This window comes from Podarcis muralis, chromosome 13 (assembly GCF_964188315.1).
Source record: "Podarcis muralis chromosome 13, rPodMur119.hap1.1, whole genome shotgun sequence".
Lineage (NCBI taxonomy): Eukaryota > Metazoa > Chordata > Lepidosauria > Squamata > Lacertidae > Podarcis > Podarcis muralis.
The window spans coordinates 32,745,537-32,768,752 of record NC_135667.1 but is presented as its reverse complement, the minus strand read 5'-3'; the positions used below and the strand labels follow the sequence as shown (position 1 = coordinate 32,768,752).

The 23,216-nt window shown below is 44.9% G+C and overlaps 1 protein-coding gene across 3 annotated transcripts in view; it reads right to left on the bottom strand.

Annotated features, from left to right (window-relative positions):
• Positions 1 to 16,919: 16,919 nt before the first annotated feature.
• TBKBP1 (TBK1 binding protein 1) overlaps positions 16,920 to 23,216 on the bottom strand; it is a 67,933-nt gene continuing 61,636 nt past the window's right edge. For all 3 annotated transcript variants that reach the window (XM_028701771.2, XM_028701769.2, XM_028701770.2), the window contains one exon: positions 16,920 to 22,302. In XM_028701771.2, coding sequence (XP_028557604.2) covers positions 22,174 to 22,302 — 129 coding nt within the window. In that variant the 3' untranslated portion in view covers positions 16,920 to 22,173. The remainder of the gene's footprint in view (positions 22,303 to 23,216) is intronic.

Below are 23,216 nucleotides of genomic sequence, written 5' to 3'. Positions count from 1 at the left end.
TGCATTAAAATCTTAAACCATCTTGAATTTATCCCCCTTTCCAAATGCTAGGGTGTGTGTGTGTGTGTGTGGATACAATGAGGATTCATCCCGATTTGCTTGCAGGATGTTTGCAGGTTGTCCCGCATTCATCTCACCCGTCGTAGTGCATTTTCCCTTCACTTTCCTAAGCACAAAAACTAAGGTTGGGGGTTCTTTTGTTTTAAAGTGGATTTGTTGTGCTAGGATTAAATGCAAGGAAAGGAGGAGCAGGAAGAAGAGAAAAGCATGGACATTTCAGGAACAGAGAAAACACAGGCCAAGGGGTTATGATGGCCCTGTTACCTTTTGGGGAGGGGGCATAGGAGACCCTTCTAAATGCACACAAAGCTTCCCATATTCTCTCTGTGCCCCTTTCTTCCTTTTCTTTGCACTTCTCACCTCCACTGCTGCCACGTGGCAGGCGTTGGCCAGGCTCAATCGATACTGACACATCTGTGAACCTCGCCCACGATTGCCCACACTTGGGCTGGGCAGGCCAGAGTTCCCAGCGGTGCTCCACTAAGTGCTTCACACTTCGCAGCCACAGATACGAGGGTATTACTTCCAGGCCTGGGTTCAGCAGGAGGGCAAGTGGTGTTCTTGAGTCTCCCGTCAAACACCTCTGACATTTTGCTTGTTCATTTGCTGGCTCACTCTCCCGCTTACCTTTCCACCTAGAAACTCTCTGGCTCCCACAGTTGCAATGCCAAAGCTGAGCACTGGAACATAACAAAGGAGGTCAGTGCTTCTTACGAAAGGACTTTTTGAGATGCAGTAGTAGTGGTGGTGATGCACACGAGCTGCTAATTTGCCCAGAACCTAGGAGAAACTCTGCCCTTTCTTTATAAGAGAAGTGCTGTTTCTGAATACTCTCCGCCCTGTATTTAATTTTTTTTGGGGGGTGGGATTACCTGCAAAAACTGCATGTGTCTCACCTGAAGAAAAAAAAGCCAAAATGAAACAACCCACATTTATTTATGCATAGATTCCCTGACCAGGAATTCTGTGTAACTCTGCACAATCTTTTGCAGGCATTATTTGGTTGGATAACATAAAAGGTATAAAGTTTCTCATTTTTCAGGATAAAAGGAACTCTTCTTGGCTCCAGCCCTCTTGTGGTTAAGGACGGAATAAAGTTATGCCGGATCTCAGGCCTCCAACCTTTTGGAAGGAAACGAAGGCTAGATACCCATTAAACACAGCTGGGTCGTTCTTTTCCTCAATTTGGATTGAAGCAGATGGGGGGGGGGCACACATCAAAGTGCAGTATGTCATAAGAACAGGTGTCCCTATTTTCCAGGGACAGTCCCAGATTTAAAGAAGCCGTCCCGGTTTCTGAATTGATCCTGGAATCTCCAGCTTTTCCTTAAAAGGTAAAGGGACCCCTGACCATTAGGTCCAGTCATGGCCGACTCTGGGGTTGCGGCGCTCATCTCGCTTTATTGGCTGAGGGAGCCGGCATAAAGCTTCCGGGTCATGTGGCTAGCATGACTAAGCCGCTTCTGGCGAATCAGAGCAGCGCATGGAAACGGCGTTTACCTTCCCACCAGAGCGGTACCTATTTATCTACTTGCACTTTGACATGCTTTCAAACTGCTAGGTTGGCAGGAGCTGGGACCGAGCAACGAGAGCTCACCCCGTCACAGGGATTCGAACCGCTGACCTTCTGATTGGCAAGTCTTAGGCTCTGTGGTTTAACCCATGGCGCCACCCACGTCCCTCGCTTTTCCTTAGGACGTCCCTATTTTCATCGGAGAAATGTTGGAGGGTATGTAAGAAACAACAGGGCAGATGTGGGTTGTGGCTAGTGTCATATGTACACCACTTCCCAAACCAGAAGTGGGAGACTAAACCGGAGTGTGTACACACAGCCTAAGACTAACAAGCCAGCCGTGCTGGTTTTCATGGAATGATACACAGCACCTTTCCAATGATCTTATTTCTTGTGAGTTAGCATATCAGAGGTGATGAACTTGTGGCCCTCCAGATGTTTGACTCCCATTACCCCCAGCCTGAATGGGCAATGATTCGACTGTGATGGGAGCTGTAATCCAGCAACATCTGGAGGGCCACAGGCTCCCCACCCCTCATGTACCTCTTTTAATCCTCTGCTTTTGTGGGCCAGAGAACACAGTGTACCAGTAATATGAATGCTGAGCACTGACCCCAAACTGAAGTGTCTAAACCTCCCAGTGTAAGGTACTTTAAATACTCCTTGCAAACCATTTTCAACACTCCAACCCTATCAAAAGTTAATTAGATAACTTGACCGCATAACTGTAATTTTCTTATGCACAGGGAGAAAGACAGGGGAAAAGAAGAGGCCAAATTATGTTTGGGGTACAAAAGTGGTGGTTTCTGTGGAGACATTTCTTTTGTCCCTGCCTTGACATTGTAAAGTGATCTCACAAAAGGACAGGTGAAACCTCAGCGTTCAATTGTGGTTTGGGCTAAAGATCAGTCAAAAGATGGCGGCTTTCAGTTTTAACACACAGGAAAGTTGTAAACTAAAGGGAGGGTACATGAAACTCGGGCAGCGTACATCATTTACTCTGGCTCATAGCGATCCCACCAGTGGCTTTGGAATCGTGTACACACAAGGTCACCCATGATGCAACAGAGCTGTCCTGGAACTCATTGAGAAATACTGCTGCTTGATGCGCTTTCTCTCAAACCATGTGTACATCGCCTCATTCTCCTGATCTACTGATTTGGTTTTACCCTAGGTTTGCTGACTGCACCATACGCTTAAAGTACTCTCTCTTTTTTGCCACTTTAACAGTTGTAGCTTCCCATGTGAAGAATCATGGGAGTTGCAGTTTATCCCCCACAGAGCTGCAATTCCCCACATCCATAACAAACTACAGTTCCCAGGTTTCTTGGGGGGGGGGGATGACTACTTAAAGTGGTATGACAACTTGTTTTAAGTTTATTGTATGGATGTAAACTGGGCTGGGGTGCTTTATACCTTTGTAGCTTGGACAAAGGAAAAGAGCCCTGGTGGATCAGACAAAAGTCTACCAAGTATAGCAAGGTTGAGTTAAAGGTAAAGGTAAAGGACCCCTGGACGGTTAAGTCCAGTCAAAGGTGACTATGGGGTTGCGGCGCTCATCTCGCTTTCAGGCCGAGGGAGCCGGCGTTTGTCCACAGACAGCTTTCTGGGTCACGTGGCCAGCATGACTAAACCACTTCTGGCGCAACGGGACACTGTGATGGAAACCAGAGCGCACGGAAACGCCGTTTACCTTCCTGCTGTAGTGGTACCTGTTTATCTACTTGCACTGGCGTGCTTTCAAACTGCTAGGTTGGCAGGAGCTAGGACAGAGAAACGGGAGCTCACCCCATCGCACGGATTCAAACCACTGATCTTCCAATCAGCAAGCCCAAGAGTCTCAGTGGTTTACACCACAGCACCACCCGCATCCCCACCAAATTTAGCATCTCCTTCCTAACAGCTACCAGCCAGATGCCTTTGGGAAGTCCACAAGCAGTACAGCCCCGTTGTGTGTCCCAAGCACTTGGTACTCATGTGTACTTCCTCTGAACATGGAAATTCCATATCAGATTTTTAAGTTTTGGACTTTGAGCTGTTAAAACCTTTTAAAAAATAAATAAATGCCAAGCTGTTAGCGTAGGATAAATTCCTGCCTCCTGGTGTGTACACTGGCTGGTTTTATCCACTTGGTTTTAATGCCCCAAATGGATATGAGTAATTGAGACTATCAGAATTGCTTCCACTGCAATTTAAGTCACTTTTAGAGTAATTTCAACTTGTGTTTTCTAGTCTTTTTTGGAAGCCACTTTAAATGAATTTTACAGTATAAGGAAAAATGACGGGGGTATATATATATTAAAAATAAAATAAAATAAAGGCATATTGTTGCACACCACACCAATCACCAAGTGCTGTGAGATTCCAGGGGTCCCAGGGTCCATATTTCCTTTTGGAAATGGGGCACAGCAGAGATTGTGATACCTTTATGCCAAATGGTTAATTTACACATATATAACCTGAGCTTATGATGAAGGGGTTCACGGTGTTAACACTCCAAAAGGGTCTAGTTTCTCCCATAGTCGCAGCCTTGGCTTCCAACAGAAATCAGCCATTGTGATCTGACCCTTTCTCCAGCTTGCTGCCTTTACCAGCCTTCAGCCAATTTTCCTCTAGCCTAGTAGTTCCCAATTAGCTAAATACTGAAGACCCCTTATTTTTCAAAAGGCAAACCATGGACCCCCTACTTTTGAAAACTCTGATAACTCTATGGTAGTTACCTCTGCAAAGCAATTTTTTGAACAAAAAGGATTTTAGGTATGCTAAAATTTTCACCATTGTGATATACCAGCAGCTAAACGTTGCAATATTTCGATATATCGGCTGAGATTATCATGTGATATTGGCAATGCCTTGAAATCAAATGCCCTGCTCTCCCTCACAATATATCGCTACATATTGCTGGGGAGTGATACATTGGTGCATATTTCTGGTGTCGTGATGTAATTTCAAAACTGATTTTTGCCAACGTATTGAAAAATCGTATAGTGCTAAAACAGACCGTAACATTTGTAATTTTACCATGCAAAAATGACAACAACAAAAAATAGTTGGGGGGAGGCAAGGGTTGAGGCCGCAGACCCCCTGGGTATGTTCCGTTGACCCCTAATTGGGAACCACGGCTCTAGGTCACCTCACAGTCAACTCCCAGCTCTGCTTCAAACTCTAGCTTTGCCTTCTAACTAGCTATGAGTTGAGGGACAGGGCTCTGGCATCTGGCATAGAGCCTTTGTTTTCTTAATGGCCCATTACCTTTCCTTTGTTCTCTGAATGGCCCATCTCCCAGGCGTTCGCCTGAATGTGAGAAGCTGGGTCCAGAGAGTAGGAGTCCTCCCTGCTGATGCACCTAGTGGCTCCATCCCCACTCATGCTCTTAGCAAGCATGAGAAAGGACTGTTTTTATGTACACCGCTTAGAAATTCAAATAATTAAGTGGCATATACGGTAAATGTCTTCAATAAACAACAAAAAGAGAAGGACTAACTTACACAGGTATGTGAAGCACCTCACTATGGGCTTTTTGATGTCATGAAGGATGGTCAGTTAGATTCTGCAGGGTATACAGACCCCACCTTTTGGAAATGCTGGACCCTTTGGGTGGCATGTTGCTGAAGTGATGTCTTCAAAAGTATTTCCACACCACAAGGACTAGAAACTTGTTAAAAACAAGCCAATTGCTGAAGCTACAACTTTGTAAGTACTCTGCATAATTCCCAAGGATTAATTTGTAAAGAGTGGTGTTGCAGCTCAAGCTTGCCTGGAAAACCATGGCCTTTAACCCAAGTTTGTGCAGCAGCGAGAGAAATGCATTTTTATTATATTTTTTGGCAGCTTTTTCTTATATCTTCCTGAGGTTAAGCCCTGATGAGCATTTGGGTAGAATCGGAGGAAAGATTGCTTCTTGGTGGGTTGTTTTGTTTATTAACTAATAGACTTGTGCACTTTAGGTTTGAAAGGGCTACTTTCTTCACAGGTTGAAGCTGCACTTTTAAAGGTAGCCTAGAAGAAAGAATTCCAACCAGTATAGCATCCCTATGCTGGGAAGAGCGGCACCTGTTGGATTTCTACGTAGCACAGATGACTGCTAAAGGCATAGAAAGCAGAGCATAGAAGGGACCTGAGCTCTGCATTTAAAGCCAGAGTGTACATCCATTGCTTGGGAAACTTGAGGTTTAAATACGGTTCTGAGTTTAAAATAAGTGTTAGCAAATCATCAAAGGGAGGCAGGCTCCTTCCCCTCCCCGCACACTGCCTCCCTCATACTCCTCCTTGACTCATACGCTTTGCCCTCGCTGGAAACCTTGCCCAGGCAAGTGAGTAATTGCAAGTCAAATCGCAACAACTGTGGTGGCTTTGAAGTATTATCATGTGATTTAGGAAAACAGAAGGGCCTTCTCATCATGAACCGGGGATGTGTTTACAAAAACCAGCTCCGCAGAGCAGGCTGGCTCAGCTCGTGACCCAAATGCAGCTCAGACCCAGAGCCATATATTGTGGCCTGACAAGTCCTTGACAAGCTTAAGGTGTGAGGGGGGTCTCTCTGTCAAGCGCCTCTCATGGGCCTTCCCCAATGCTGGTGGGCTTACCTGATGGACCTACCTGGTGGCAGGAGTAGCCACTTCAATTCTCTGCAATACTGCTTTGTAGCAAAAGACCCACTGAACTTTGAATGTCCATCAGATACAATAAAAAATAAAAAATGCTGCTCCTGACATGGAGGAATAATATCCAGTTCAGTCACACTTGCCTTAGTTTCATCCAGGCTGGACTACTGCAATGCTTTCTCCATTAGGCTGCCCTTGACAACAGTCCAGAACCTTCAGGTAGTGCAGAATGTGGCTGCCAGGACATTAGTTGATGCTGTACACACACAAAAAAAAAGCTCAGCAACTTTGTCTAGATTTTCAGTTTTGGGAATATGGCAACCCTATACCTGAGCCTTATGATCAGATTTGGAAGCAGGTGGAACAAATTTTTACATTTCTAAAATAGGCTAGCTTCTGCCCAAACTCTTTATCCTCCACCCAGGCAAGCAAGCAAGCGACATTAGCAGAATTCAAGGACACAATTCTAAAGCACTAGAGACATAGGAGACAAGTCCTAGGGGCCAAGATTCCTTAGCCCCCACCCCCATAAAATATTTTGTTGGGTTGCCTACCCAAAGTTGATGGGCATTGCCATTCAAATGGTGTGTGTGTGTGTGTGTGTGTGTGTGTGTGTGTGTGTGGCGTCATGTGATCTATTATGCAGTGTGGGGCTTACCTGCCCCCCCCATATTTTATTTAAGTTGGCACCCCTGACTTGAGGGGAGTGAGGAAGAGGGTTGGTGAGGGGGTACAGTTGGAGAGAGGGTATGTAGCCCGGACAGAGTCCCCACCCTGAGGTTTCTCACCCCGGGGTTATCAGATTGAGCTCTAAGTGTGCTTATTTTTAAAGGACATTCTGGTGGAATCTAGACACATAAAAAACGTTGTGAAAATGAGAAATGTATTTATGTTTTGATGTCTTACTGTCTATATTTGTCTATTTTTTTGTGTGTTTCTTTTTTACTCTTTGGTGAATATGTGATTTTAAAAGAGTATATATTGGAAATAAAATTTAATTTTAATTTTTTTTTTTAAAAAAAAAAAACGTTGTGAAAATGCTTTTAAAAAAAAGTTTTGGAAAATATATTGAATTTGCCATAGCTCACCATCGCCATCTAGTGTCACATTTGTATAATGCACCTTACAACACACTTAAAATGTTTTATTTGCAGCTGTATAGCTGAGTCCTCTGATACACTGTTGTCATCCCATGGTGGACATCTTATTCACACACTTAATGCTGTTACGAGGCCTAAAGATTGCCTTGTACTTTCACACACGTTGCCTTTTGATGTGTTAAAACCTTCTGATCTGGAAGCCCCACCTTCTACCCCAGTCCCCAGCCTCCACTGATGCAGTGCCCTCCAGATATTTGGGACTACAACTCCCATCAACCCTGGGCCGGCTGGCACTGATGGGAACTGTAGTCCAAAACGCCCAGAGAGCACCAGCTTGGTGAAGGCTGCCCTCTTCTTGCAGCTTCATGCAAAGGAAGCTGAAAGTGCTTCTCGCTGTGGGTTCTTGTCTCTTTCTTAAAATGTTAAGATTGGGTTTTTCTGGCAAGGCTGAAAGGCTTGGTTATCTCCTTCACACCATCTGGCCAGGGCCTTGTGCTGGTTTGTTGCTCTGCAAGCCACAAAAGATCTTCAGAATCAAGATGAGCAAAGAAGGTGGGGGAAATTAGAGGAGTGGGAAGTGGGACCACAAATAAGGCCGCGTACACAATAGCGGCTTAAAATGCAGCAGGGTCAACTCGCATTTTTGCACTGCTGTACACACCAGAGAGAGTGTGGCCTTCACCCAATGTGGCCTTCACCCAATGTGGGTTATCAGTTTTGCTTCCCTGCGCCCGCAACACACCCCAAACTCCTATTCAGTGAAGCTGTCATCTGCACATGTGCAATGACTGTCTCAAATGTACATACCCCAGCTTAACCACTATTTACGTTTGGAAGCTTCAAGTAGAAGCTGGTTTGAGGCGAAAACGCATTCAAAGAGGAGCATTTCTCAATAAATGACAAAGTAGGTATTATTGAGGCTACAGTTGGATGCCTGCAGCTTTAGAAATGGCAAACTGCAATGTGTACACAGCCTAAAGATTATGGGGAACCCTCATGAAGGCATCCCAAGGGGCAGACCGCATGACTGACACAGATGCACATAATGAAGCTCCAGTGGTGCTAATGAAAAGCAGCCTTTAGAGGCTGAGAGTTTAAACGGATGGATTGGGTGAAGGATTCCTTAACCTCCCCAGCCCCTGGCTTCCACACTCAAAATCATCCCTCCCAAGCCAGGTTCTAAATACCTTACCCCAGTTGGGGTTGTTTCCCCTTTAACGCATATCTGCATATGCGTAAGTGCTTTGGGTTGCCAACTTCTTTTCTGGGAGAAGCACCTGTGCCTTTAACAGGAAGGGGTACAACAGGTGCACTGGAGTCACCAAAACTGCAAATGTGGGCGGGGGGAACTGAACTTGTGAAGCTGCTGAACTTCTGAATCATACAGCACAGGAGCCTCTGTCAGGGAAAGACGTTGGCAACCCTCACTGTCACACTGATAAGGTGCCAGCGGCCCAAGCCTGTCTGAAAGCAGCAATCTCTGGCTTAGAAGCCTTCCCTCTTCTCCTGGGTCAAAGGAAGAGGAACAAGGGGGTTGTGGAAGTTGTTCAGTGATCATGGAAAGTCACTCAGCTGTGCAAGCAACGTGAAGATAGTTTGAAAGAAGGATTGAGGCATATACACCATTCCCATTTTTCCTGCCAGAGAAACAGTTTTGCCAGGGTTGGTTTTTTTTGCATTTGTTCAAAAAACTGCCCAAGCTATTTAACCAGAGGTGTGTGTGTAGACTATAGGAAACAAAATCACTCCTAAACACTATTCACTGCCTCCAATCTCAGATATCCCAGCTGAGACTAGAAACGCTACTTCACAAATTATATGGCCACATTGCAACCCACTGAGTTTGCCACCGAGACTCCATTCAACAGGAAGCTGTGGCCTACCCCCCTCTCAGTTATTATAACACCTGCCTATGTGCTTCTTAATGCTCATCGCATTCAGTGTTCGGTAGTTGTTTTTTATATATATAAGGGGCGGCTCAAGACATTTTGTTGCCTGAAGTGAAAGACAAAATGGCATCCTCGCCATCCCATGTACGAAAGCTGACTGGTTTGGCAGCTGGAACTTATTTCATCACTGGCAATGAGAGGGCGTCCTTCGCCACACCTGAAGGCAGTAAGCTAGATGCAGGTGTGCAGGCTCTGCAACACACACCCCTCAGCTCTCCAACCAAGGGCTACAGTCAAAGCAAGGCCCCTGCCAGCCTCTGCCACCTGAGGTCATTGTGTCACTGCCTAATAATAGGGCTGGCTCTATGAGGTGTACACATTAAAAGTTCTCAGGTACAACAGAGCCACAATTAAGAGCTCTCAAGTTTCATTGATTTTAATCAGAGGGCTGTTTGTTGTTGTTTTTAATGTTATACAGTGGTACCTCGGGTTACAAACACCTCGGGTTACAAACACTTTGGGTTATAGACTCTGCTAACCCAGAAGTAGTACCTCAGGTTAAGAACTTTACCTCAGGATGAGAACAAAAACTGTGCGGTGGCGGCAGGCCCCATTAGCTAAAGTGGTACCTCAGGTTAAGAACGGTTTCAGGTTAAAAACGGACCTCCGGAACGAATTAAGTTCGTAACCAGAGGTACCACTGTATATTTATTTATTGCATTTATATCCCACCTTTTCTCCAAGGTGACACACACGCTTCTTTCCCCTCTCCATTTCATCCTTAAAGCAACCCTGTGAGGTAAATTAGTGCTGAAAGATGGTGACTGAACAGCTCAAATTTCAAGGGGATGTGAAAGTGCTTAACTTTTTCTGGATCAAGCACCTTGTGTGTACACCAGAAATTTAATGTGTGAAGTTTAGCTGTTTCCCCCACGAATGAGCTACAAATGTTTCCGCAATCCCTTTTGTTAGCCAGTGTTTCAGCCTCCATCATTGGGAACTGCCCTTTCTCTTTCTGAACCAATGCTGTATGTCACACACGTTGTAAGTTTTCTCAGAGTGAGACTTGTTCCCTGGCAAACAAGCAAGCAAACATAGGTGCTTTAATTTTCCTTGCCATTAGCAAGCCCAGGTGGTGTAAAGAATAGCACTGGTTTTGAACTGTGGGGACAAAGAATTCTGATCTTAGTCAAAGTATCTCTGTCTCAACTCTCTCATAAGGTTTCTGTGAGGATAAAACAGGATATCACACCAGTTTTGTGTGAGCTTCGCTGGTTGTCAGTCTGCTTCTGGGCTCAGTTTAAGATTTAAAGCAGAGATACTAGGGTTACCATATTCCACAAACTGAAAATCTGGGCAAATCCAGATATTGAGATTTTCCTTTTTTCTTTTCTCAAACAAAGTTGTTGTCCTTTTTTGGGGAACATCTCCCCCAAAATATAAAGTTTGGGCCTTTAAAAAAAATAATTAACCCCCCCTTGCCATACATCCAGATTTTCCCAGACATTTTGCTGATTCTGCAACAATCTCCCTGGACGCCAAAATGCTGTCCAATTCCAGGAAAAATCCAGACGTATGGCAGCCCTAGATACCCAACATGGTGCCCTTCACATCTCCCATCAGATTTAACAGCATGGCTAGAAAACAGAAGTCACGTTTTTGTGGGCGTCCTGTCACCCAGGGCCCCCTAGACCTGGCGCCTATGTTGGGAGTTGTAGTTCTGTGAGGTTAGACAAGGGATCTCAAACTGAGAATTCTCAACATCGCACCAAAAGACAGTTCCCATTAGTCTCTGGAGGAAACGATGACAATAAAAATGATGGTATAAGTTTGAAACTGGAAATGAAACATCACAAGATGGTTGATGTAAATCCTCCTTGGAATGGAAAGCACGATCAGGGGGACAAAGCTCCAACTCCAATGGAGCCCTCATGTAATGAATGTGAATCTGCAGCAACAACAGCAATGATACCAGTTCTACCAGCAACACTCAATTCATTTGCTTTGCTTCGGATAACCCTGAACCCCTTCAACTCCTCCTTGAGAAGTAGTTCTCGTTTGAGTCAAATTGGGTCAGCGATGCTTAGCAACAATAAGAGAAGTCGAACAGCCGTGTCTTTGTGAAGGAGGTGTCACCGTCTTTACCCCAAAGAAGGAAGAGCTTATTAACACCTTCCCCACATTCTTAATAATGAAACAGGCCTCTGCACTGCCTGGGTTAGGGTGGTATGTTCCTCACCCACAGCGAGCATGAAGTATCAGCCACTAATTAAGTTCTAATTATCCCAGGCAAGTTGATTTCCATTAACACATCTGATTCACAAGCAGGTGTATGACGCCTTATTCTTAAAGAAGACTTCATTAGCGCTGCCCCGCACCTGTTTCCGGAAGCTTCCTGTGAGGTGGTAGGGGAAGCCATCTTGCTAATTTAACTACAGGCAGAGGCCTAAAAACCAGCCAATTGTTTTTATACACTCCCCGCCCAACTTATTTCAGACATGTGCCTTCCAACTGTTATTTTTTTCCATAAGTATTTGGAGGCCTCCGTTTACTATACTGGAATTTTAGATAGTCAAATTGTAGCCTTATGAGGCTTTGCCCTCGGGTGGGAAAAATATTGCGCCCGGGAAAGGGAGATGGGAGTCAACAGACACTCAAGGAATAGTTTCGGAGAAAAAGCTTTTATTTCTACCATCCATGAACTGGTAGAAGGAGCAAGTGTGATAGTTCACAAAAACATGCACGAGTTCACAGTCATATGCACAGAGTATATATTCCCCTTCTAGTTCCCTCCCCTTTCTCCTCCCTCAGGAGTTCTGCCCCATGTTGTGTTTCCTGAGCATGTACAGAAAGCTCCTGTCTTGGACTCTTGGCACCCTTCCCAGGAAAGGGGAATGAGAGCGGTTCAGCATGTCCAAGAAGTTGCAGCTAGAATGAGATAAAAGTCAGTTCTCAGGCCTGCTCTGAACAGAGCCTATTCATTGTAGCTTTTTGAAGCCTTCTTGTACTGATAAAAGAATAACATTTTGCCTTGCCACAGCAAAGCAAATGAGCAGATGTTTAGCTGCTGAGAAAATGATTTTGAAAAGCTTTGAGAAGCTTTGAGCCTGCTTTTTTTGGGGGGGGTGACTTTGGGCCTAGGTGGGGTCACCTGTCCTCACCTTCCTTCAAAATAACCTTGTGAATTCCGGCTGTTGGGGGACTATCCAAATACCACAACCAGCATCAAGTGTTTATTAATAGTTAAGTGCCTGGTGCTATAAGCCTAGAAGGCAAAAATCCCCCTCTGCCCCCCAAAATACAGCAGAAAGATATGCTCGACCTAGCACTGAGAAAGCGTGTGATATTCTGCTGAAATGCCACCTCAGATACCTAGTATAAAGTTTTTTAAACTCCTGGAAATAGACAAAAGATACTTCATATTGGCATGCCGTTGAGTCACAAACACCCCTTTTAAAATATGTGTTGTGTTTCTATACAGTATTGCAAACTCCTGCTCACGTTTACTTGGAAATAAGTCTTACAGTGGTCTGTGGGGGCTTACTCCCTTGTATTTATTTATTTGCTTTAACAAGCTTGTGTAGGCCTTTTTTTTCAGCCTGAACTCAGTTCTGGCACCTCTCAGGTGGGCTCCATTGCCATTATGAGAGAACAAGGGAGGTCTTCATGTTGAGTTCTGGCAACAATCAGACCAAGATAGTTTTGCAATTCAGATTATATTAGTTGTTAAAAGCCACAAGTTTATCTAGGTGGTGCAGTATAGCGATGAAGAGACTATAAACGCTATGAATCAGCGAGTCCCCAGTTTGAATTTTTCCTCTTCTCTGTGTCTCAGACTCAACTAGTGATGGCCTTTAGCCAAGTTCAGTGGTTCTCAGTTATCCAAGTACTGCAGACCCCGTTTTCCCCCCAAAGCCAAGCCATGGACCTCCCTAGTTTTGATATCTCTATGGTAGCTTTTGTTATGTGGATGGTGCCATGGACTCCTTGGGTGGGTTAAATGGACTCCCTGGTGTCTGCAGACCCCCAACTAGATGGATTTACAGGGGGAAGAGACACATTTGTGGAAGGTACAGTTATCAAGGGCTCAGTGGTAGAGAACTGTTCTTCCTGCAGAAGGTCCAACGTTCAATCCTTGGCATCTCCAGGTAGAAGTTGGAGGGACCCCAGTCTGTAATGCTATTGCCCTTCATAGAATCACAGAGTTGGAAGGGACCCCAAGGATCATCTAGTCCAACCCCCTGTGATGCAGAAATAATGTCCTTCTTGCTAGCTTTCCATTACTATCTGGCTGGGATGCCAGACTGGACAGGCCTTTGACCTGATCCAGCTGCAAGGCTCTTCTTACATTCTTAACCCTTTTGCTCTGGGAAGGCATTATGGGTACTGTATAGCCTTTTTGTTTGCCTTGGGGGGGTGTTACGCAGCCCCGTTGCAAAATGACAGCAGCAATGCTTGAATCAGCTTGATCTCAGTTTTGTTTCAGATTTACTGTGGTAGTTTTCACACGCTGGTAATCTTAGAACAAAATGTTTTTTTTCTCTCTCTGTGTGTGTGTGTGTGTGCACACATTTGGGGTGGGGTAATAAGAAATAGGACAGTCTAAAAGGGGAAGCAAAGACTTTCAGCAGAACTAGGAAATTCAGAGGGTAGACGAGATGATGTGATGCACCTCATTGGCTCTGATACGCTGCATTAGTTCTGTAATGTTTATGCATGTTTTTATCATTATGAAAATAACAGATGCTATTTCAAAAACAGAAGAGTTTGTGAGGAATTGTCCTGTTGTGTACAGCCAGTTATCAAGATTTGTGCAAATAGATACAAATGCAGACGCGTGACTTGAGCGACTTATTAATGTTGCTTGATCAATTTATTATTTGAATTTATAATGAATTAATTATTGCTTTATTAATCGCCTTCTAAACCACCGCCTGAAAACAAAGTACATGTAAGATAATTTTAAAAAGAAAAACAACAAATACATTTGGCGCAATACTAAGACCCTAACAAGTGGGCACTTGCGGTGAGCAACCACGTTTATCCAGAACAAAATGCCTCCAGTTGTTTCTGGAAAGTGCAGATAGTAGGCACCTCGTATATCTTGTCAGGAATGCTATTCCACAGAACAGGGGCAGCCATGATAAAAGCCCTGCTCCAAGCTGCTGTAGAGTGGGCTTCTGAGATCTTTCAAACTTGCGAGAGAAACTTTCTTGCAGGCCACAATTACCTACTGGTCCTGAGCTGTATAGAGATTTACATGTTAGTACAGTGGTACCTCGGGTTAAGAACTTAATTCGTTCTGGAGGTCCGTTCTTAACCTGAAACTGTTCTTAACCTGAGGTACCATTTTAGCTAATGGGGCCTCCCACTGCTGCCATGCGATTTGTGTTCTCATCCTGAAGCAAGATCTTAACCCGAGGTACTATTTCTGGGTTAGTGGAGTCTGTAACCTGAAGCGTCAGTAACCCGAGGTACCACTGTACTTATATCTTACAGTACCAACACCTTGAACATGGCCTGGAAGCAGATTAGCGGTTGGTTCAAATCCAGCAAGCAGGATGCTGGTGGTAGTTTGCCCCCACAAGCAACCTAGCTGCCACATTCTTCATCAACTTTGACTCCTGGACCAACCCCAAGATTTAGCTGCATTTAGAGTACATTGCAGTAATCCAATCATGAGGTCGTTTAAGGAAATGCATACCCCTCTTTCGCTGAGCTCAGTTGCTTTTTTCTCCCACATTGCATATGGACCAGGGGAAAGTCACTGCAAGAGTCCCTGCTTTGCATGCAGAAAGTCCCAGGTTTCAATCCCAGCATCTCCACGTAGGTGTGGGAATGTCCCCTGCCTGAAAACCCTGGAGAGCCGCAATCAGTGTTACCAGTATGGAACTAGATGGGACCAATGGTCTGACTTAATATAATTGGTAGATTCCACAGGCCCAGGAACCAAATGTGTCCCTCCAAACACATTTGGCCTGAGAGTCCCCTCAGGTCATATGCCATCTCCAGCCATTCCCACCCTTCTCAAGATACTAACAACAGCCCATTGTTTACAGCAGAACTTACTTCTGAATAGAACCATGTGTGGGATTGTGCTGTTTCTTTCACTTTTCTTTTTGCATTGTCTAAGCTAGTGACCCATCTTCCCAACAGCTTTGTACAATTGCTCTAGATCTGAGGTGGCCGCACCGTGATTAAAGACCAAACGGTCAAGACCAAAATAAGGGAGAGGCGGGGAAGAGAACTTCTTCCCAAAGATGTGTCATGAAGTTACGGCATTCATGAGCACATGATGTGCTAGTGAAGTCCCTAATTTAATTATATGTTGTGTGAAGTTGTTGTTGTTTTTGCTGGCCTTGAATTAGCTGCAAGTTGGCTATAAATTTAAGTTTTTTAAAAAATCACCCCCTCCCCATGCCATTCTTCTGATTTTCATCAAAACCTCAAGTCTTCTTTTGAACTTTTAGAAACAGTGCTTGAAACTAACAAGGGAGGTTTTGTGGGTATATGTATTATTAACTTCCTAAACCTCAGAAGCGCTGCTTATTGCTGGGGCCCCATTTTGTTATCAGAGATGGTTACCTCAGAGATCAGAAGCCAAAAAAGACACTCCCCACATACGTGTTACAAACTCATGAGGGCAGAAGTGGTGCTGTCACATGTCAAGAGGATATGGCTTCCTCAAGGAGTGGACCTGCTGAGCCATTAAGGACAGCAGACTGGGAGACAAATGGGCAAAAACGACTGAGAAGGTCACCTGTGTATATTAGATGGGGGGAGAAATGTTATTCTGTTAACACTTGAGGGTGAACCTGCCTGATTTGCACATTCCAAAACAATACGCTAGCCGAAACGCAGCCATCCTTCAGAATTCACACTATGAATTGTGCTTTCCAGCCAAATTGAGGTTTTTTGCCCATCCCCACCTGTGCACAAGCCCCACTGAAAGAAAGAGGAACCCAGAAGCCTTTCTCTTGCACAGATATTGCTCATTTCAATAAGACCTGTGCAGGAGAATTTCCCACAGGACTGTGACACTTATTAATGAGTGGGAAAGCGTGCTGCATGGATTTCCCATCACTAAAGCGTCTTGGGCCAGTGCTGCTCCAGATTTGATATGCATTAGGTATCCCTGAGCATAATGGAGCAATACTTAGAGGACTGTCTTCTTCCACAGAAGTCTGCATTCTTCACCTGAGCCGCTCCCCCCGCCCTTGCCCCCTTTCTGAAGTTAGGTGGGAGACAGGAACTTGTCAATGGTGGCACCCTGGGCGGGGAATGCACTCCACAGAGAAATTTACCTGGCACAAACATTGATTTCTTTTATACAACATGAAGCTGAAACAGTAGCACCCCCAAATGACGGGGGGTATGACCAAGCTTGTAGGAAGGTTGTACAAGTACAAAAGGGTTGAGGAAGAAACAAAAAGTTGTTTGGGGAGAAATGGAAAAGTGGGGGGGAAAGGTGGCAGAATTGGGTGTGCTGCAAAATGTGTGTATCGGGGGGAACACCTGAAACCTTGGAGACCTGCTGTTAGTGTTCTTCAGCCTTGCATCCTAGTATTGTCAGACTACAAGTCCCATCATTCCTGACTGGCTGTGGATGACAGGACTTGTAGTCCAACATCTAGGGACCCAAGGCTTAGGAATACTGGTGCAATAGACAAAACTGAGGTAGAATGACTAGAGGTTTGGCTTTATGTAAGCCAGCTTCCTACATTCCACTGCCAACCCAAGAAACACACAGCCATGAATGAAAATGTTCACCAATTGGCAACTTTTATTGAAGTTATTCTGAACCACAGAGCACAGAGTCTCTTCAGAAGGAAAAAACACACACACACACCAAAGAAAGGGATGGGAACAATACAGACAGACCAATCTCTCTCCCGAGGGTTTTCCACAGCCAAGTATCTAAGGCGGCCTTCCTTGCATCTTCACATTTGGGGCAATCAAGCTGGAGAGATGGGGGCTAGAGCAGAGATGTCTATTTTTTGACTAACAAGTGACGTAACAAATAATGCATTTCTTCTAAGGAAAAAAAAAATACTAAGGGGAAAGATGAGGGGGTCATAAGCTACAGCAATTGGGGAGCTTGTTCACAAGAGCACTTAACATGAATCAGTTACTCCTTAACACACTTACCCAACTTTATATTTGTTTTGTAAGCAGCATTATAAATAGTGGCAAGCAAAGGGCTACACTTTCAAAAGGCATTTGGAGTGGAGATTCTAATCTGTATTAGCAATTGGTATCTGCGTTAAATTGATATGGAACAAAAGACATAAAACAAACAAGGAGGCTGAAAGGACACTCACATAAACATGCACTGTGAAGTGTGTGGAATGAGTCACCCATACTTTAACCATGCCCATTGTGAGAACAAGGAAGGGACCATGACGATGATACTACGTTTAAAGGTCAACACATCATGCTAAGATGAAAACCTGCCCCAAAGATCAATCTAAGCACTGCTAAGACCTCCCTAGTCCAGGATCACTTCCACATGACCCATTTCTTGAGCATTCTTCCTGATTTGATTGCAGGGAGGCTATAAGCCATCAGCTGTTTATTGACCACTCATTCTGACCTGTTTGTAGGGCAGTTATATGATAGTGCATCAAGCAACTATTATCCCATACTTCTCGACACATTTCCCCATCGCTTCACTTGAATTTGCAGGTCTGCAGTTGAATCCCACTCAGAAAGTGGCAACCATCTGCAAATGTCCCTTACAGGACACTTTCCTTTTTGGGGGGATGGGGACCAACAGTCCTCTCTCACTGTTTGTCCCCCCAGGACGTGGTATTCGTGGTAAACCACTTCTGAAGTGATACTTCTGAGCATGGAAGTATCGCTTACCTATTATGGCCAAGTCACTGATAGATCTAACTTCCAGCTCATGCTACCAATTGTACAAACAGAACCAGGAGTTTATTTTGGTACCCTAGGGGGTATATGATGGTGGCCGTGTGACTACCACACCTCAACTGTGCACTTACAATGGTCTGTAGGGCCAAAGACATAACTTTTATGTGGGAGATATTGTCAAACAGACTTGCAGAATGAACCATGGTGCATAATAGTAGTGCCTAATAGAGAAACAGGAATACTCTTTGTCAGCCTCATGTTTATATTCTTCTAAAACAATTCCCTGTGCATTTCTCAGAGGATCAGTAGGGTGGGGTGTTCATGGACACAATGAGAATGGATTTTCTTTGGCCTTACCTAAGGCTACTTAACGAGTCCATGGCAAAGATGAGATTTGAAGTAAGGACCTTCTGGGTTGCAGTTCAGCAGCTTAGCCACCACTCTATGCTAACAGGCATGAAGGTTCTTGGTAGTGAATGACTTTCATATATTCATGGACATTGCTGCCCCCTTTTACCATTGCTGCTTGAGTTTTTTGGTTCCGTTTTGGGTTTTTTTTTTAAGATTGTGAAGCTTTAGGGCAAAGGAAAATATCTGGGTAATATTTGAGCCCTTAGGTTATGGCAGGCTACAGAAAAGAATAATAATAATAATAAAAAAACACCTTCCCATCACCCAACAGCTCCCCCCTTTTTTTGCTTGATTATCATTCCTGCTTCTCATAAACTCTGAGGTAGATTTCACATAGAGAAATGGAAGAAAGGTTACAAGTTGGAAGAGATGCATTTTCAGCCTTGCTCCACAGAACGTGGCTCTCTTCCTACTCAGAAAATCCCCAAATAATCTGATAAATAATGATTTGTGTGGATGAAGGTTTTTTCCGTGGCTAATTTTCAGGTTCTATGTTAAGGGAAGGTCCACACAACATGACTGTCAAGCCCCCCATTGGGTGAGTTGTGCCTGAGAGTACAATGGCCCACAACATTTCTCCATGCTACCCAGAGCCTTTGTGAATTGGGACCATTTGCAGAGGCATCAATAGTACTGCCTGAGCTTTGAACTGATCCGTTTTGTAGCAACAACTCACCCCCAAAAATTAAAAATGTGGGGTCTCCGTGTGGAAGCTTTTATGGGTATAAGAGCCCTTTGTTATAAGAGTATGTGGGAGATGCATGGGTAATAATAATAATAATAATAATAATAATAATAATAATAATACCCCACTCATCTAACTGGGTTTCCCCAGCCACTCTGGGGGCTCCCAACAGAATATTAAAAACACAATAAAACATGATTAAAAACTCCCCTAAATTGCACAGTGTGGGCTTGCTCTGGCTGAAGCAGAGGCAGCCCACACCATGAGAACAGCGAGAGACTTGCCTCAGGTTGATTTGGGGCACCATTAAAGGGCAGCAGAGTGGGAGACTGATAGACCTGGCTTACTGGAAGTTCTCCTGTGCAGGCATCATTGTAATGAATAGGAGGTACACCCCAAACGCCCCTCTGCACTGCTACTTACTAGAGGGAAGCAGAGAAGGGTTCAGCCCCTGAGACTTTGAGGAGACTGAAGGGGGGCGGACAAAGGGTCTGAAGACTGTCCATGGGGTTCAGCTTCCAATGAAACACCTTTCATAGAATCATAGAATTGCAGAGTTGGGAGGGACCCTGAGGATCATCAGGAATTCAGGAATACGCAGTTGTCCCATACGAGAATCAAACCTGCAACCTTGGCATCATCAGCACCACACTCTAGCCAACTGAGCTTTCCCTCTATTTGGGACAGGCAGGAAATGATGGGCTGGGAATCAGACCAATAACTTGGCTTGCAAGCGCACAAGGACTGATATCCATGAATGCTAGTCAACAGTTGTTCTGTCTCCCCTCGTCCCTTTAAATGCATCTCAGGGGGGCGAGGTTGGTTCCAGCTTTTGGGGGAACCCTCAATCAAGCAGCTTGACCTAGAGAGTCCCAAAACTGTCCTGGGGTGGGAGGGGCAGAGGACAGTGAGGAGTGCAGGGCTGCACTGGCATCCAAGAACACTGACTGCGTTGACAAAGGAGGTGGGTATGTTCTCGTTCAGCATGCGGCCTGACCATGTTGGAAGGCCAGCTCCAAATGTGAACCAAGATGGTGTGGGTGCATGTGGCATGGGAGAGGGGGAACAGAAGGGAAGCATAGGGCAAAAAAATGGGCTTACCTCTTCTCCTGCAGCCCACCTACTTCCTCACTTGAAATCACCTGTCCACCCCACACTTGGCAGTGGCTTGGCAGCAACTCACCTTTGAAGACATGGGTCTGTTGCCACCACATCTAGTTTACCGAAGAGGAGCTCAATAAAAGGATGGTTATAATGCTAAGGAGGAATTGCCAATTGTGACAGATCATAGTGTGGACGGGGAAGAGGAAGAGGAGGAAAATGGTATGCTTGTGATGGACTGAAGTCTTTGAAAAAACGAACTGGGGTGGACTGCTAATAGTTTTCTGGGAATAAGGGAGAGGGAATAAAGGAGCTTTTTTTAAAAAAAAAAAATGAAACCTTTCTATTGCACATTTCATTTTAAAAAATTCTATTCTCCTCTTAGTTCCCACATGGATTGGACAGTGAGCCACAAAGACCCATCCCTGTCTGCCACTGCGCATTCTGAGCCCTTGGGATAAGGCAGGCTAAAAATCTCAGCACATACATTGGCTAGTAAAGAACGGGGTGATAGGAAGACAGTTGCCTCAAGAGAAGAAGTCCCATACAGAGCTTTTTGTTTTGTTTTGTCTTACCAAAGCCTGATTCATGGACAGGCTGTTCAAGGAGACACTTCTCACAATACGGAGGCACCTTATGACCGGAAGCGATAGAAGAACCAAAACATGCCAATTGTTTTAGATCAGTACAGAGAAAGATATGCTCAGTAAGGCCAGAGAGAGAGAGAGAGAGAGAGAGAGAGAGAGAGAGAGAGAGAGAGGATGTTAGAATATGAGAAGGGTGTTTACATTTATGCAGTTGTCAAAAACAGTGTCAACATGCTGTCATTGCAGGAGAACAGTGACGCAGAATGTGGCAAGTACACTTCTTGTTATACTGGAACTAACTACCCAAAGCAAGGTGAGAAGTTGTTTCATGAGAAAGGTGGAAGAACAGTCGCCAAAAGAGAACACAGACAGTCACGTGGGGACGCTTTCTGGAGCTCGACTCAAGTCAGCAGTGCACATTTCCTCCAGTGCCAACTCACAAGAGACCAGCAAGGAGGAGGAGAGGAGCAGCTCCTTTTGTGGAAAAGACAAAGAAAGAAAAAAGCTTCCGTGTGTTTTAATGTCCAGTGCAATAACATAAGAACATCCATGCTACACCTCTGGAAGTTGGCTCTATTTCTCAGCAGCATCATTAAAGTGGGCTTTTAATGTAAAAGACCAAGACACTTGAACCAGCAGTTGGTGGCCAAGGCTTTCTGTGTCTGATAATTAATGGTCAACAAGGAGTGAGACCTGAACGTCCTCCTTAGTAGCAGAAAAGGTAGGGAGACTGGACCCACTTGGGACTTTCCTGCTCGCGGGAGGGGCACAAAAACGAAACCTTCCGATTTCTTTCACCTGAGTGCCAGGCTGTCACCTCAGCAAGACCAAGAGTTCCTCAGCCCATTTCCCCTGCCCCACCCCAAAAAGCACACACACAACCCCGAGAGATTTCTCCTACCCTGAGATCTTCCAGAGACACCTAAACCAGAACCACGTAGATAAAGAGTCATCCTCTGCCCTCGGTTCTGAGCGTTCAGATGGAGAGCGGCGGCGGCATGCTCTGTCTGCTAAGCCTGGCCCAAGCGCATTTCTCGCCTCCTATCCCCACAACCTCCACGACTGGTTCAAGCGTTGGAGAAATATTGCAGGCCCTACTCTTCAAGAGCAGGAGGAAGAGACAACCCACTTTAGAAACCAAGGCAGAGAAGAGGGAGAGGGAGAGGCAAAACTCTTCTTCCGGTTCAGTCTACTGGAGACTTGGAGGTATTTTAGAGCGAGCCCCTGTTGCACCACCACTTTTCATGCAGCATCCAAGTTGGGTGGGTGGGAGGGGGGGCCTGGTGAGTGAGGTGGACGGGTCTCACTAAGGAAGCCGGAAGAGGAAGGGCATGGCAGGTGTGCAGGCCTCAGATCTTACTGTTCTCCAGGTGTGAATCAATGTGTTTTATCAAAGCGTCATCTGGGTAACCGATGGGAAAGGCCACCTGGCAGAGAGGGCAGCTTCGGATGTCAGAGTCCACCGTCTCCATCAGCAACTAAAGGATACAGGTCGGGGAAGGAAGTAGATGAGAGAAGACATCATTTTAAAACAAACAAATCTAAGAAGATTAATTGCTTGTTAAAAGGAGATCTCTTAAGTGTTCTGGAGGATAAAAAGCTGGATCCTTCCTAATATGTGCCTGATCAGCAGTGGCTCTGTGGAAGGGTTTGGCTGGTCACAAAGAGTGGGAGGGAACCTCTTTTGTTGCAGAAACTGATCGGCCTCTGTCACAGAAAAGGCGGGGGGTGCAGCGTGGCAGGGAAAGCACATGGGGATGTATCTGGGAAACTCCCACAGGGGATGTACAGCTCATTGAACAGTGATTTTTAGAATCCTCTGCACAGCCCAGTGGGAGTAAATAATAATAATAATAATATGGTAGCATCATAGATTGCTTGCTATATTGACTGCAGGTATAAAATTGTAAACAACGTAATCATTCAAATGGTGTGTTTCTATATAGAAACAACTACCTGTGAGTTCAGATCAAAAGTTTACATTTATGAATGACTTTTGAGAACCAGAGCACCTGCACTCAAGACAATTTGGGAATAAAAATACAGAATGAAAATACGTTTGATATCTTAACGTTTCATTACTCCAGAAGACTTAGGATGCTCCAACACAAGGGCCTCTTTCACATTCCCCCTCTGGTATTTTCCAATTTGCTATTGGTTTTGCTTCTGTTAATTCTTAACGCAATTATCAGTGTAATATAATTTCCTTTAACCTGAAGCAACCACTTGTCCTCCACACCCACTGTTAAAATTAGGTGGTACACGGCGGATGGGCCTCTAGCCAACGCCTTCCCTTCAATTAAAATAAAACAAAACTGGAAGACTTGCACACAACCTAGGCATCATATCATGCTCATTCCAATTGATGAAGAAAACGATTCATTGGCTTCTC